The sequence below is a fragment of the Embiotoca jacksoni genome, unplaced genomic scaffold (assembly GCF_022577435.1).
Source record: "Embiotoca jacksoni isolate LCO1_2020_lvr unplaced genomic scaffold, fEmbJac1.0.p SCAF_41, whole genome shotgun sequence".
NCBI lineage: Eukaryota > Metazoa > Chordata > Actinopteri > Embiotocidae > Embiotoca > Embiotoca jacksoni.
Window position 1 is genome coordinate 1,338,961 of NW_027185394.1, and position 14,137 is coordinate 1,353,097.

Sequence of the window (14,137 nt, forward strand, 5' to 3'; positions counted from 1 at the left end):
CGGTCACAGCGGATTTTATTTCCCCGGACAACACGTCGTCTCTCTTTGGGAGCGTTTCCTCCGTCCTGTCGTCCCCTCGGCTCGGCCTGTGGTCGGGTCTCCTTCAGCACCGTGGACAGCAGCGTGGACAGCAGCGTGGACAGCACCGTGGACAGCAGCGTGGACAGCAGCATGGACAGCAGCATGGACAGCACCGTGGACAGCAGCGTGGACAGCACCGTGGACAGCAGCATGGACAGCACCGTGGACAGCAGCGTGGACAGCACCGTGGACAGCAGCATGGACAACCTGGACGCTGCAGGTTTTTTACAGATCTGGCAACGTTTCGACAAAGACGGTGAGAAATCAAACATCTTTTAACACATTTTAAGTCTTTATATTTAATATATAAAAAATAAACTGAATAATGTGGCGGTTTTTTTTGTAGTGTTTCAAATATTTAAAAAAAAACAACCTTGTAAAGAACAACAAAATATTGTTATGGGAACTGACAGCTGTGATTTATTTATTTATTTGACCTTAACATGATGTGCAGCCTCTTCAAGATGCATCCAGATGTTGTAGGAAACAATTTATATTTAAAAATAAATGAAGAATCTCTTATTTGCCAAAAGTGAAAACTCACAGAAACATTCACGGCCTGATCATCTGTGTAAATAAACAGCGTTAAATATTCCATCTGAACTCCTGATGTTTGGCTGTCGAAGGAAACACACATCTGTTCTCACGTTTAAAACCGAAACATCTCGACGGAAAAACCTTTTTAAAAAAAATAAACTATAAGAAAAATGACCAAACTCTTTCTTTTCAAAAAGAAAACATGAACTTCGGAGTTTAGCGGTGTCTTATTAAAGCTTTTAATTCCCGACGCTGCGTATTTTATTGCGTGTTTTAGATGTCGGCTTCATCGAAGGAGCTCAGCTGGACGACTTCTTCCAACACGTGATGTTGAATCTGGGGATGAAGGTGAACTCTGTTTTGTTTGGTAGAATAACTCTCACGTACGTATGGATGTTTTTTCTGTCTTTCGTGTCTTTTATAAATACTGCCACTAGAGGGCGCCGCAGTCAGAAACGTTCCAACATCTTCATTCATGGAAAAACTTGAAACTATCAAACTTGAGGTTGCATTATATTTTCTTTATCAATTAATACGAGCAGCGATGAGCTTTTCCTGAAAAACTGTAAATGAAAAAAACACCAGTTTGACTTTAATGTGTTGCCGACGGCGACAGACGTGACCGACGGCGTTATGTCCGTCAGTCGATTCTCGGTCATTTTAATATCTCAAAGGGGAACTTACTTCAAATTTTTTGCTCAAAATGAAGAATGAGCTGATTATAATCTGGGGGGGTCAAAGGTCAAAGGTCAGTGTGACCTCACAACAAAAACACATTTGTGGCCAGAACGCAAGAATTAGTTCGCTAATTATGACAAAGTTTTGCACAAATATCTAAAAGGCAAAAATGATGATATTATACCTTTTCACAATCGGTGGCTTCTCTATAGCAACGTCCAGATTTGAAGCATCGTCTGTTGTCACGGCAACAGCTTTGTGTTCCACCAGAGTCGAGATTTATTGGGACAAATTCCTGACTTTACTTCTCAAAGTAAACGTTGCGCTTTTTCATAACGTAATAATAACGAGAGCTGATACGTATGACGTGATGATGGTTTCAGACGGAGGAGATCACGGAGGACCAACTCAGAAGACTGAGACAAAGATTCACGTCCGCTGGCGAACCTGCGGCCGACGGACGTCTGCAGATCCACGAGGTTACGATCGACGTCTGACGTACCGAATTACAAAATGTCAACGAAACGGAACAAAAAGATTTCAGCTGAGATTTAAAAAAAAAAAAAAAAACGTTTGCATGTGAAAATAAAATAAATAAATCGATAACGTTTGTCGTTGCAGCTGGCCGCCGCGATGCTGCCCGACGAGGAGAACTTCCTGCTTCTGTTCCGCCGAGAGACGCCGCTGGACAACAGCGTGGAGTTCATGAGGGTGAGGGTCAAAGGTCAACGAGGTGACGGTGAGCTGTGTGCACGAGAAGAAAAACAAACAAAACGGGGAAAACCTGAAGCCGCTGACGTCGGTTCAAAGACGACGCAACGGATACACGATATTCATCACTTCATAATCAAATGCAATAAAACCTAATTATTTGATGAATTTGGGGACCAATCAGACGCCTGCAGAAGAATTTGCTGCCGGCGTTGTCACGACAACAACGACTAAATCCTAACGTGGTCACGTCGGGAGTCGGCTCTCGTCTGTAGACAGCATTTCATAAATAATAAAGAGTTTTCAGCCCTTTTTGTTGTTTACTTCATGAAGACGTTGTGTAACTATATTTATTTCTGAAATCAATTCGATTGGCTCTTTAAAAAAAAAAAATCATATTTGCTTCCAATTTAATGACCAAGAAGAGAAATTTATGCTTTTAAACAACAAATATGATCGAATATGTTGACTGTTATGAGAATTTAGGTTGTATATGGACTCGTCGGGACGTCTCTGGCGCCACCTTCAGGACAACATTTCTTTTTAATTTTATTTGTATTTTTGTGTTTGTTTTGTAGATCTGGAGAAACTACGACACGGACAGCAGCGGCTACATCTCAGCCGTCGAGCTCAAGGTAGATTTTAAACGTATGTTTTCACATAAAACTGCCTTTAAAGAAAAATAAGAGGATTCTGTTTGAATAATTCGTTCTGTGTCGGAGAAATAACTCCAAAAAGCTGCGTCAGCAGAAAACGACGACCTCCGGGCCGATAAAACTAACCGGACTTTCAAAACTTAACCGAGACTTGTTTACAAATCTGTTGTTTACAGAGTCAATAAGTACGTTTTATTTGACATTTGAGTCACAGAAATGTCTTCCTGTAAAAAACTAATAACAGAAATGCTTAGTTTTTAGAAACTGAATTTACCAAAACGAAAACACTCATTTGTTCATATTTTTTGGCTCTTAATAAAATGTTTTGAGGATAAAAAAAACAAAACCTTTGATATTTGCAGTTTTAAGGTGTTTTATTTGATCTCCCTTTTCAGGGTTTCCTTCAGGACCTGTTCCTCCAACACGGGAAGTCCGTGACGCCTGGAAAGCTGGAGGAGTACACTGTCACCATGGTAACCGGCCGGCGGGGGGGCAGGAAGGAGGGGGCTAGAGCTGCTCGTCACTAATTGTCTGTTTCACTTCCTGCAGATGAAGATGTTTGACAAGAACAGAGACGGCCGACTGGACCTAAACGACCTGGCCAGGTACGGCCATCAGTGTCACGTGACCAGGGAGGAGGGGAGGCGGGTCAGGGTGTCCGCAGGGTCCTAAAGCCACGCCCTACTCTCATTTGTGGATGTTTTGTAGTCCAGAAAACAACATCAGTTATTGTTTCGAAAAAAAAAGTTGCTTGTTTGTTTCTTTTTTTTCAGAATTTTGTCCCTGAAAGAAAACTTCCTGCTGAAGTTTAAGCTGGATGTAAGTTTAATCATTTTACATTTGAAATATTGATTAAACTGTAAAGAGAAACACGTTTTACAAACGCCCCTTTTTTAACACAATCCAGTAAATTTTCATGCAGCTGCTTTAATAGAAATGTTCTGTGTTTGTTTTTGTTGTTTTTCAGGCCTGCAGTCAGGACGACAGAAAAAGGGACTTTGAGAAGATATTCGCTCACTATGACGTCGTAAGTTCTGTTTTAATTCCTCTGCTATGTTTAATAATGATTTATAATAATTTATTCTAAGACCAGACAGAACGGTTGGTTAGATGATTTGCACCACGTCCTGATGATAAAACTGTTATATCGTTCAGTCATTTTATACATTTGTTGGAGAATATTCTGAATATCAACTCACTGAAAATGATTATGTTGTGATTTATCGATCTTAAAATTGACATTCTGAAGTTTTTCCGTGTGTGTGTGTGTGTGTGTGTGTGTGTGTGTGTGTGTGTGTGTGTGTGTGTGTGTGTGTGTGTGTGTGTGTGTGTGTGTAGAGTCAGACAGGAGCCCTGGAGGGTCCTGAGGTGGACGGTTTTGTCAAAGACATGATGGAGCTGGTGAAGGTGAAACTTTGTCTTGTCGTGTGTTTTTCCAAAGCGTCTGTGAGCTTCTTCCATTCAACAGTCGGACGTTTTATTCTGGAGGCTTTTTCTCCAATTTAAACTCTAAAAGACAAAATGAATTTAAATCTTATTGGCTGTCAAATACTAAACATACAAATATTGTTGGTCGAAACACTTTGATCCTACAAATACAAAAGGAAAAACGGTTGTTGTTATGACCGAGATATTTTTCTGTATGTGTTTAATAAAAAAATAAAAAAAAAAATTTTTAATTGTTAATTTAGCAGAGATAATGTATATTACATTTATTGTACCATATATAAAACTAAAAGCTGATTTCCATCTGTAATCCAGAGCAGAGGGCTAAAAAAAAATACATTAACTTGTCAAAATATTTATTTACCTCAACTGAAGAGAAAACCGAGACATTATGAAACATCTCTAACTTATAAGGTTTAATTCAATTGTACTTTTTAAGAAGCCTATTAAACACATTAAAAGATTTTCAGGAAACTCTTATTGTGACATCCACAGGAAGTATCACGTTACATCATCTTATTAGGGCAAGTACTGATATTTTTTGAATATATTTGTTTTTCCAACACGTTTTTGATCCACTGAGGATGAACTCAGCGGTTGACCTATGACCTTTACTCTCGACAGCCCAGCATCAGCGGAACGGACCTGGACCGGTTCAAGAAAGCCTTAATGGGCCACTGCGACATCAACGGAGACGGAAAGATCCAGAAGAACGAGCTGGCTCTCTGCCTCGGCCTCAAACTCTGCTAACGGGCGCCAGACTCGTCCACAACACCGGATCTTCGTCTCATTTTCACTTTCTTCTTCTTTGTTTTTTTTCTGTTGCTCTCTGCTTCATTTTGTCTCCACACTACTTTGTCTCATCACAAATTTTGAAAGTATAATGACTCTAAATTTGATGCTAAAATGCCATTCGTGTTAATATATTTGATCTCTGTTAACTTAACAATAATTGAATATCATTTTCTGGATTTCAGGGTAAAACATAATGTGCATTAAAATGTGAATCTGTGACTTTAATGTAGTTTTCAGTTATAAGATGCAAAAAAAAATTATATTTAAACTGCTGTCTTATGATGATGCTTTTTTTGTAATGTGGTAACATATGATATATATAGTAAACGATCAGAAACAGTCTGCATGATTTTATTGTCAAATAAAAAGTAAAAATCAAATGTATGTCAGCTGTTTCTTTCTCCTTTTAAAAACAATACAAATACTGTGTAAAATATATCCATTCCTACTTAAAGAATTGAAGACGAATTGCAGAAAAATCTATACTCTCATACGACAAAAAAAAAAATGTTGCAATGCTTTTACTTTCTAGAATTTGTTGCACAATGAAAGAGTCTGAAAGAAAACACAACAACCCTGTAATATTCAGCCGTTGCAGTTAATCAACAGTTCAGGAATGTAAATCATTTAGCAACCATGGTAACGCAGGATACAGGATGACATCACAAAAAAAACTTCCAATCAAAGGAGTCTGATTATTTATTTTATTTGCTCATGTAAAAACATCTACCTAGTTGTTTCTTATATATATATAATATCTATATATATATATAGATATATAGATATGGATACAGACAGATATAAAGATATATATTTACTGATATAAAACACATTGCAATGGGCATGTATTTTGCTTTGTTATATTTTTAGCATAGTTAGCATTATAATTCAGGTTTAATTCATCCCGGATTAATCCTGGTTTAACCCCCTTTTTTATGTTTATGTTTTATGTAAAAAAAAAAACTCAATAAAACAGAAACCACCAATTACAGACCGGTGAAAAACATGTGAAACAAATCTACTAACTGCAGTGAAAAGTGGAGCGGTTCTTCTTGTTTCACAGCGGTTGACATCCAGTTTGCCGACTCAATACCGCCTCCTTCTGCTGCGGAGTGTGAATCACACAAGTGATTGGCTCTCACTTTGATGATTAGCATGAAGTGCAAACACCTGACCAGGTTGCCGAAGAGGAACTCTGACGATCCCTCCAACCTGATTCTGATTACGGCTCGTCAGTGCCGAGCTGTGATTGGTCGACTGCAGGTCCCGACACTTAAAAAGGGACCATCTGCAGCAGGAAGTTGAAACAGTGTTGTTTGCGTCCTGTCAGCTGATGGTCTGCAAGGCTGCTGGATTTTGAAATACGAAATGTTGTCTGGATTTGGTGTGAGGTGAAGTTGCTTGTCTATATTTTGGTGGACATGTAGTTTGGTGCACCTTGTTTGGTTCTGCTCACATGTTCTTTGTTTCCCAGGATGCTGTTGCTCTCACTGTTAGCCTTTGGGCACCACGCTAACGGTAACCATTCACACCACACCGAACAAACTCTAGTTCTGTTTACGAGCTCAAGGGTTGACCTTTTTATTTTTAAATGTTTCTCTTTTCTAGCATTCAGCTACAGAAGTGGAGGCAACAACAACCTCAAACCTTACTTTGAGCCCGCTGAGCATTTCCTGGATGATGACAAACCTGCTTCTTCCAGTTATGAAGGCTTTGCACAGCCAGAAGGTTATTTTGGTCGCTACCGATTCCCTGAAAGAGGTTCATCTGTGAGCTATAACCCCGCCGGTGCAGCCAGGCCCGGAGGTTACAGCAGGTTTCATGGTGGGCCAGTAGATAGTTACAGTCAACAAGGAAGTGTTTCTACTTACAGGCCCGACTCAGGGGTCTCGATCCAAAGACTGAACCCACAGCAGCCACATTCTCAAACCAACGTGAAGGTTGTTCCCCAGACAAAACCTGGCATGTGGGATTTTGTTGGCCCCCAGACTGGACACGGCCTGAAGTCAAATATAGTTTCAAGTTTTGCAATTGAGATGCAGGAGCCCCCGGCCAAGCCGCAGCAGCCCACTTACCCCCAGAAGCTGACCTACCCGGCCCAGCCGCAGCCCGCCTACCCCCGGCAGCGCACCTACCCGGCCCAGCCGCAGCCCGCCTACCCCCGGCAGCGCACCTACCCGGCCCAGCCGCAGCATCCCGCCTACCCGGCCCAGCCACAGCCTGCCTACCCCCGGCAGCGCACCTACCCGGCCCAGCCGCAGCATCCCACCTACCCGGCCCAGCCGCAGCCCGCCTACCCCCGGCAGCGCACCTACCCGGCCAAGCCGCAGCATCCCACCTACCCGGCCCAGCCGCAGCCGCAGCATCCCGCCTACCCGGCCCAGCCGCAGCCCGCCTACCCCCGGCAGCGCACCTACCCGCCGCAGCCGCAGCATCCCACCTACCCGGCCCAGCCGCAGCCCGCCTACCCCCAGCAGCGCACCTACCCGGCCAAGCCGCAGCATCCCACCTACCCGGCCCAGCCGCAGCCGCAGCATCCCGCCTACCCGGCCCAGGTGCAGCCCGCCTACCCCCGGCAGCCTGCCTACCCGGCCAAGCCACAGCATCCCACCTACCCGGCCCAGCCGCAGTGGCAGCCCGCCTACCCCCGGCAGCCTGCCTACCTGGCCAAGCTACAGCATCCCACCTACCCGGCCCAGCCGCAGCGGCAGCCCGCCTACCCCCGGCAGCCCGCCTACCCGGCCAAGCCGCCGCAACAGCATCCTGCCTACCCGGCCAAGCCGCAGCAGCAGCCCGCCTACCCCCGGCAGCCTGCCTACCCGGCCAAGCCCCAGCAGCCAGGTGTTCTCCAAACTAAAGCTGGAATTTGGGACTTTTCTCCTGAGTCTGTCAGACAGTCCTCTGGCTTTTACCCACGAATGAATCAGAGGTTTTCGACCAGTTCCACAGGCATCCGGGTACCAGCACAGATGGCAGCAACTGGCACCAGTCTATAACAAATATTGTCAACCTTAGGTATCCTTGCTGTAAGTAAACTTTTCTTTTACAAAAGATCAAGAACTTTTGTTACGGGAAGGGATTTGGCTTTAGTCAATAAGCATTTATTTGTCAAGGCAGACTGAATACTCCTAAACTTTCTGTTCTCAGGTACCTGACCTCTCTGGACACTCAGTCCTGGTGTCAACTTTTTTTGTGAAATTCAATAAAGCACTTTGAACTGCACTTCCCGTCTATTGGTGTCATTTAAACCCCTTTTCCTTTTTCCCAAGTTTGGTGTACTGCGCTACACTTTAAACGGTATCCAATTTGGTTTTGAACAGAGTTCCTCGTAGGATTTAATAAATGTTGGCAGCTCAAGCTTGGTTGAAATTTCTAATGGCATTAGTTTATACTAAAACAGTGACCACTTGTACATGTTCGTCTTAATGGTCTCCTCCAAGAGCAGTGTGGGGGGAACATGAGTTTCAACAGTCCAACTAGGATGTAAAACCAATCAGATACCCAACTGGAAACAAAGAGGCAGGTGGTCACTTGTTGGGAAATGACAGAGATCACCATCAAGAGTCTGAAACTGTGAATTTGAATCTCTGCTTGGCAAACAGCTGCTTTTCATTGAGGACTCTTTTTCTCAAGGAGGATAAGAGGAGGTTGGTTTATGTTGTAGAATTGGAAGTACTTTGGCAAACTGTTGCTTTTTTTTTTTGGGGGGGGGGGGGGGTTTGTACTTGATTTCTTCTTTTTCTCTAAATTCAATCCAACTGTTACAGGAAGTATTTACTTTCTCAGCCCCCAAAAATTCCTTAAAATGTCTGCTTATCTCTACATGGGCCATAAGTTTTGTTTTAAAGTTACTTTATCTGGATGTTAATGGAGAAATTAACAACAAATGCAGAGTTTATGAAGACATTCATAAAATTCCTTTTGAACTTGATGTTGGATGCTTTAAATTGTCGTTCTGGTGGTCTTTGTCTGAACTTTCCTCCCACTGCTTTTCTTCCTCCTCCACTGATAGCTGTTATTAGTTTTGTCTCCTCCTGTTTGGGGAGATAATGACTGGCTTTTTCCTCCTCTGGGCTCTGACTGGTGTGTTCAGTGTGTGTTGTTTCTCCCCGTCATTAAGCAGCGTGTCTGTGGTTAAAATGACGACTTTAACTGCCTGATGCTGTCAGCGTCACCATCTGATCCCAGATCGTCTGCCAACAAACCGGTTGGTTACTCACTCTGGTCCTCAAAGTCTGCTCGCATGGTCGACCATCAGTTGTTGTTTTTCAGGGCATGAAGAGCATCTTGTTTTTTTTTAGTATTAATGGTCTAAAATCCATTTTAAAAATAATTAAAATGAACCCTACTTTGGTTCTGGTTCAAATTTGCCAGCAATGCCACATTCTGCTTCTCTTTGTGATCATGTCTCTCTTTGCAGTTTTGCATCTCTTTGCTGTTTGCAGTTGGCCTGCACTGTTCCCAGCAGGCCCTTTTAGGTAATCAAACCATAACTGAGATTATTAAACTCTCTTTGTGGCCATTTGGATAAAATCCAGCACTGAATACCAGCAGAGTCTTCAATTCTGGACCGATAAGAGTTACTAACTTCCAATTTGCTTCCCATCAAAAGTTCCTATAATTACCATATCTTTTCCACTTCCTGCCTCAGCAGTTATGAGCAAAAATCTCAGCAAAGATGTACCCGAACAGAGAGCGTGAAAAAAAGTGTGCGAGCATCGGTTTGACTTTGGTGTTTTCCTCACGCTATGTTCATATAAATGCAAAATCTGATGGGAAAAATCCTCACTGATATAGACGAGAATAAATAGGAAGCGCAGGTGCACACATTTATCTGCACTCGGTCAGATCTAACCAGATGTTACCGACAGATCGAGCATAGTTTCTGCCGAGAGATGAAGTCACGAGCAATGTTGTATTTATGATAATTGTAGCTTTTAAATCTGAGTGGAAAAAAAAAAAAAAAAAAAAATCCAGTAATGTTTTTTTTTTTATATATATATATCAATGAAAATGGAAGAAAACAAAAGACCCTTTTAAATCAGCTCATTATGTAGTTTAACAGCTTTCACACGTCTCAGGGAGAAAAATATAAAAAGTGATTCTACTGTGATTATTTTTGTTCATAAATTTCAGGCAGATCAGAATTCAGGCGACATCTTCTCTTCAAGCTTCACCGTCGACCGTTTGATCTTTTTACAAATAGTTCAGTGAAATGGTCGCTAGGTGGCGACGTAGTTTCAAATATCTGAGTGATCACCGAGGTTCAAATTACTGAAACACTTTACTGTCTAAAATTATGAGCCCACTTTTATACCCACTGACTTTAAATTACTGAATATATCTGAATAAATCCAAACTTTAGCTTCTTAGATATCCTGACTTGAGGAGTTACGCTGCAGTGTGACAATGAAAAAATGTACCTGTAGATAGACCAATTAGATACACATTGGACACAGTATTTCATATTACTTTTATTGCATTTGTGTATTTTACTAAATTATATAATTTTTATTATTCAATATAATTTAAAATAATGTCATTTCTGTGAAACTAAATGGATTCTTATTTTTCTGACATAATTTCTTTCTTTTTTATCATGAGTTCTCTTGTATATCAGTATGGATTTATATATATATATTTGTTATAACAATAATAATAATAATAATAAACTATATTTGTAAAGCACCTTTCATACAAGAGATGCAGCTAAAACAAAGATTTACAGTAGAATAATTACACGCAGTGCTTCTCATAAAAAAAAGATATAAAGGAAGATAAAAAAAAAAAAAAAAAAAAACGTGAAAATGACATTTAAAATAAAAAAGAAATTAAATGAAGATTTGTTAGATTTTTTTGGATCCTGCGGTGTCTTTGTCCACAACTTTATTTCCTCCTCTAATTTCCTGGCGCTATCACGTGACAACAGCCTACTCTCCATTATGAAAAGACGCCTCCTCAGCTGAGGGCGGGGCCACGCTGCCAACGCGCTTCCCCGACACTTCCAGGCGCGCTCCCGCGGCTCGCCTTCCCTCAGTGTCGCTCGGAGGAGCCGCTCGGTGCGTAAAGTTGAGCCTCTTCCCTGCCTGTCAGTCACCTCTCCGGATCCAACATGCCTCTTCTCCTGCAGCCATGGTGGGATTTATCCGCGCTGAGTGGGAACTAACCGGCGCCGCCGCCGCTTCTGTCCGCGTCCTGCGCTCCTCCAACCGGGGAAACCCTGCGGCAGCAGCGCGAGGCTGAGCCTGCTCCACCTTAAAAAAACAACACCACCTGATCTCGTTTGTTTCCTTTATGGACCACACAGCCTGCCAGTGACAGTGTGTGTGTGTGTGGTTGTTTTTTTTTATTTCCGTTGACGCCGTTGCTGAAGATGGAGACGGTGATGGAGAGGGAGTGCAGCGCGCTGGGGGGGCTCTTCCAGACTGTCATCGGAGACATGAAGGTAACACGAAGGAAACATTTATTACTTCATATCTCTCATCTGGGATTGAAAGTCGAAACATGAAATATTAAAGGAAACAGATCCTGCACATCCTGTCGCTGTAATTGGAGAACTGCACGAGACATCATTAATTTACTAATTATCCAGGAAGGGGGGAGGAGGGGGTGATTTTCAACAATGTGAACGCCTGCAGCTCTCTGAGTGCAGCATGTAAACCCATCTTCATCCTGCATGGTGAGCAAACACAGCTGCAGGCTACTAATACACCGACTGTCGGGGATGATTGACAGCAGTGCAGTGACGCTGCAGGAGATCCACACAACAATGAAGTGCAATAAGTTGTCATGTTTTTGTTTTGTTTTTATCCTTAAAAGGATGTTAATGATGCTGGGTGGACAGATTTTGATTTTATAAGGAGAGAAATCTGTTTTTTTTAAATGAAAAAAAAAGATGTATTGACGTGATGGAACAGAAACTTTAATGTCAATATATCTTTTTCAAATTTTACAACCCACAAATTACAAACAATCACTTTTTCTTTGCGTAAAACATAAAAGCTTCCGCTTATTAATCAGTCAGTAGATCAATAGGGAGCTATTTTGATGACTGGATAATCAACAATATCAATTATCAAGAAAAAAAAAGTGAAAATTTAAAAGAATGATGGTGAAAGTTGTTTGAATCAGATGAGCATCAAGTCAAACTTCCTGTTTTAGTATCAAACGCAAAGATTTGATGGTGAATTTGGTCTTTAGATATAAAATAATAACTTCTGAGGTTTCTCCAGTGTTTGATAATATGAAGGTAAATCTGACCCATATTTTATTTGGGTCACTTTTGACTTCAGCTGCCATATACAATATATATTTAAATAAAAAATAAACAAATAAATCAAAATAACACACTGCTGTGTTGCTTATGTGTAACGTTAAGTTTTAAACAGTGACAGTTTTCATGTGTCATACTGAAAGTCAGAATTCAACCATGAAGAGCTGACAGTTTTTATGTTGCTTAGCAACAAGTCAGAGTGACTCTACTGTTGCATGTAGTATGTTTACAGTTAAGATGTACTACTTCATCATAAAAATGTGACCTTTGACCCCCCCCTTGGTTCACATCTGTCGTGATCTGCAGCACCACATTTGAAGTAAAAAGACAAAAACATGCCTCTTCTTCTTCAGTGTGTCTATTTCACGTTTTTCTGTGGTGGACCCGGCGTGTCTATTTCACGTTTTCCTGTAGTGAACCCGGCGTGTCTATTTCACGTTTTCCTGTAGTGAACCCGGTGTGTCTATTTCACGTTTTCCTGTAGTGAACCCAGCGTGTCTATTTCACGTTTTCCTGTAGTGAACCCAGCGTGTCTATTTCACGTTTTCCTGTAGTGAACCCGGCGTGTCTATTTCACGTTTTCCTGTAGTGAACCCGGCGTGTCTATTTCACGTTTTCCTGTAGTGAACCCAGCGTGTCTATTTCACGTTTTCCTGTAGTGAACCCGGTGTGTCTATTTCACGTTTTCCTGTAGTGAACCCAGCGTGTCTATTTCACGTTTTCCTGTAGTGAACCCGGCGTGTCTATTTCACGTTTTCCTGTAGTGAACCCAGCGTGTCTATTTCACGTTTTCCTGTAGTGAACCCAGCGTGTCTATTTCACGTTTTCCTGTAGTGAACCCGGCGTGTCTATTTCACGTTTTCCTGTAGTGAACCCGGCGTGTCTATTTCACGTTTTCCTGTAGTGAACCCAGCGTGTCTATTTCACGTTTTCCTGTAGTGAACCCGGTGTGTCTATTTCACGTTTTCCTGTAGTGAACCCGGCTTGTCTATTTCCCGTTTTGCAGTGATACCGGGTTGCAGATTCAGTGCTTATAGAGTATATTTAGTCGGGTTCCCTTTAGTGAGACACAGTGATTTATTTTTAAAGAGACACAACAGATGAGTGTACAGTCTGCGTACAGTTACATTCTAAGACTTATTAATAAAATCAGACATAAAAACACCAACTAATATCTCCACAATCTAGTTCAGAAATTAATTTAATTTAACTTCAAAAATATGCTCGTCTGTCAAGTCGTATTTGTAAGAGTCAGCAGCGGCGAGGCAGGTTTTAGTCGGAGGTGGAGGTGAAGAAAACAAACAAACCCGCCTGGTCGCGTCTGTATTTGAAAGAAGTGTGAGATGAAGTCGGAGCTGAGAGTGACGGAGCAGCTCAGCAGGAGGATTATGTCTCTGCAGGTCAGCGTTAATAGCTGGTAAGACTCCAGCGTCCTCACAAGTAACCAAAAGTGCTGGTTGGGCTGGAAGGGGGAGGGGGAGGGGGGAGGAGCGGGCCTACTACCACCTGTTTCCATGGTGACACCTTAACAGACAGGTGGTTTCTAACAGGTGTTGGTTCACAGGAGGAGGTCTTGGAAATCTGCCACGCCCTCTTCTTGTTCTTCTTCTCTCCTTCTAGTAGTTATCCCTCCTCCTTCTCCTTCTCCTCCTCCTCCTTCTCCTCGTCCTCCTCCTCTCTGCTCGTCATCCTGACGCCCATTTTCTTCTCCTCACTCTTTTCCTTTTTCCTGTTCTCCTCCTTTTCTTTCTGTCCATCCCTCTTTTTATTTCTCTTTCTTTCTCTATTTAAATTTCTTTCCTCTTTTCTTCTTCCACCACCCTTTTGTTATTGTCCTCCTCTTCGTCCTCCTCCACCTCTTTATCTCCCTTTCCTCGTCTTCTTCACCTCCCTCCTTCTTCCTCCTCCTCTTTTTGTTTCCGTCATCCTCTCGTGCATCTAAAATCCACTGCAGCAGCCA

At 42.1% G+C, this 14,137-nt stretch overlaps 2 protein-coding genes across 3 annotated transcripts in view; both read left to right on the plus strand.

Annotated features, from left to right (window-relative positions):
• Positions 1–87: 87 nt before the first annotated feature.
• LOC138209937 (secretagogin-like) lies at positions 88–5,241 on the plus strand. Of its 2 annotated transcripts, XM_069168748.1 has the most exons (11): positions 88–337; positions 896–966; positions 1,680–1,775; positions 1,918–2,007; positions 2,586–2,642; positions 3,059–3,136; positions 3,213–3,268; positions 3,437–3,482; positions 3,631–3,690; positions 4,002–4,070; positions 4,734–5,241. In XM_069168748.1, the coding sequence occupies exons 1-11, from the start codon at positions 172–174 to the stop codon at positions 4,857–4,859; spliced, it is 915 nt and encodes a 304-aa protein (XP_069024849.1). In that variant the 5' UTR covers positions 88–171; the 3' UTR covers positions 4,860–5,241. The 2 variants fall into 2 exon arrangements, with proteins under 2 accessions (XP_069024849.1, XP_069024850.1); XM_069168749.1 differs by lacking the exon at positions 1,680–1,775.
• A 5,690-nt stretch (positions 5,242–10,931) lies between these two features.
• LOC138209936 (protein MTSS 1-like) overlaps positions 10,932–14,137 on the plus strand; it is a 38,328-nt gene continuing 35,122 nt past the window's right edge. The window contains 1 exon segment of the mRNA XM_069168747.1: positions 10,932–11,349. Coding sequence (XP_069024848.1) covers positions 11,278–11,349 — 72 coding nt within the window. The 5' untranslated portion in view covers positions 10,932–11,277.

What these genes read in the sequence shown, in the direction of transcription:
- LOC138209937 (XM_069168748.1), top strand. Translation starts at nt 172, where the DNA reads ATGGACAGCAGCATGGACAGCACCGTGGACAGCAGCGTGGACAGCACC. An exon ending in TGTTGAATCTGGGGATGAAG is followed by an intron (nt 967 to 1,679) that starts GTGAACTCTGTT and finishes TGATGGTTTCAG; the next exon opens with ACGGAGGAGATCACGGAGGA. An exon ending in TATTCGCTCACTATGACGTC is followed by an intron (nt 3,691 to 4,001) that starts GTAAGTTCTGTT and finishes GTGTGTGTGTAG; the next exon opens with AGTCAGACAGGAGCCCTGGA.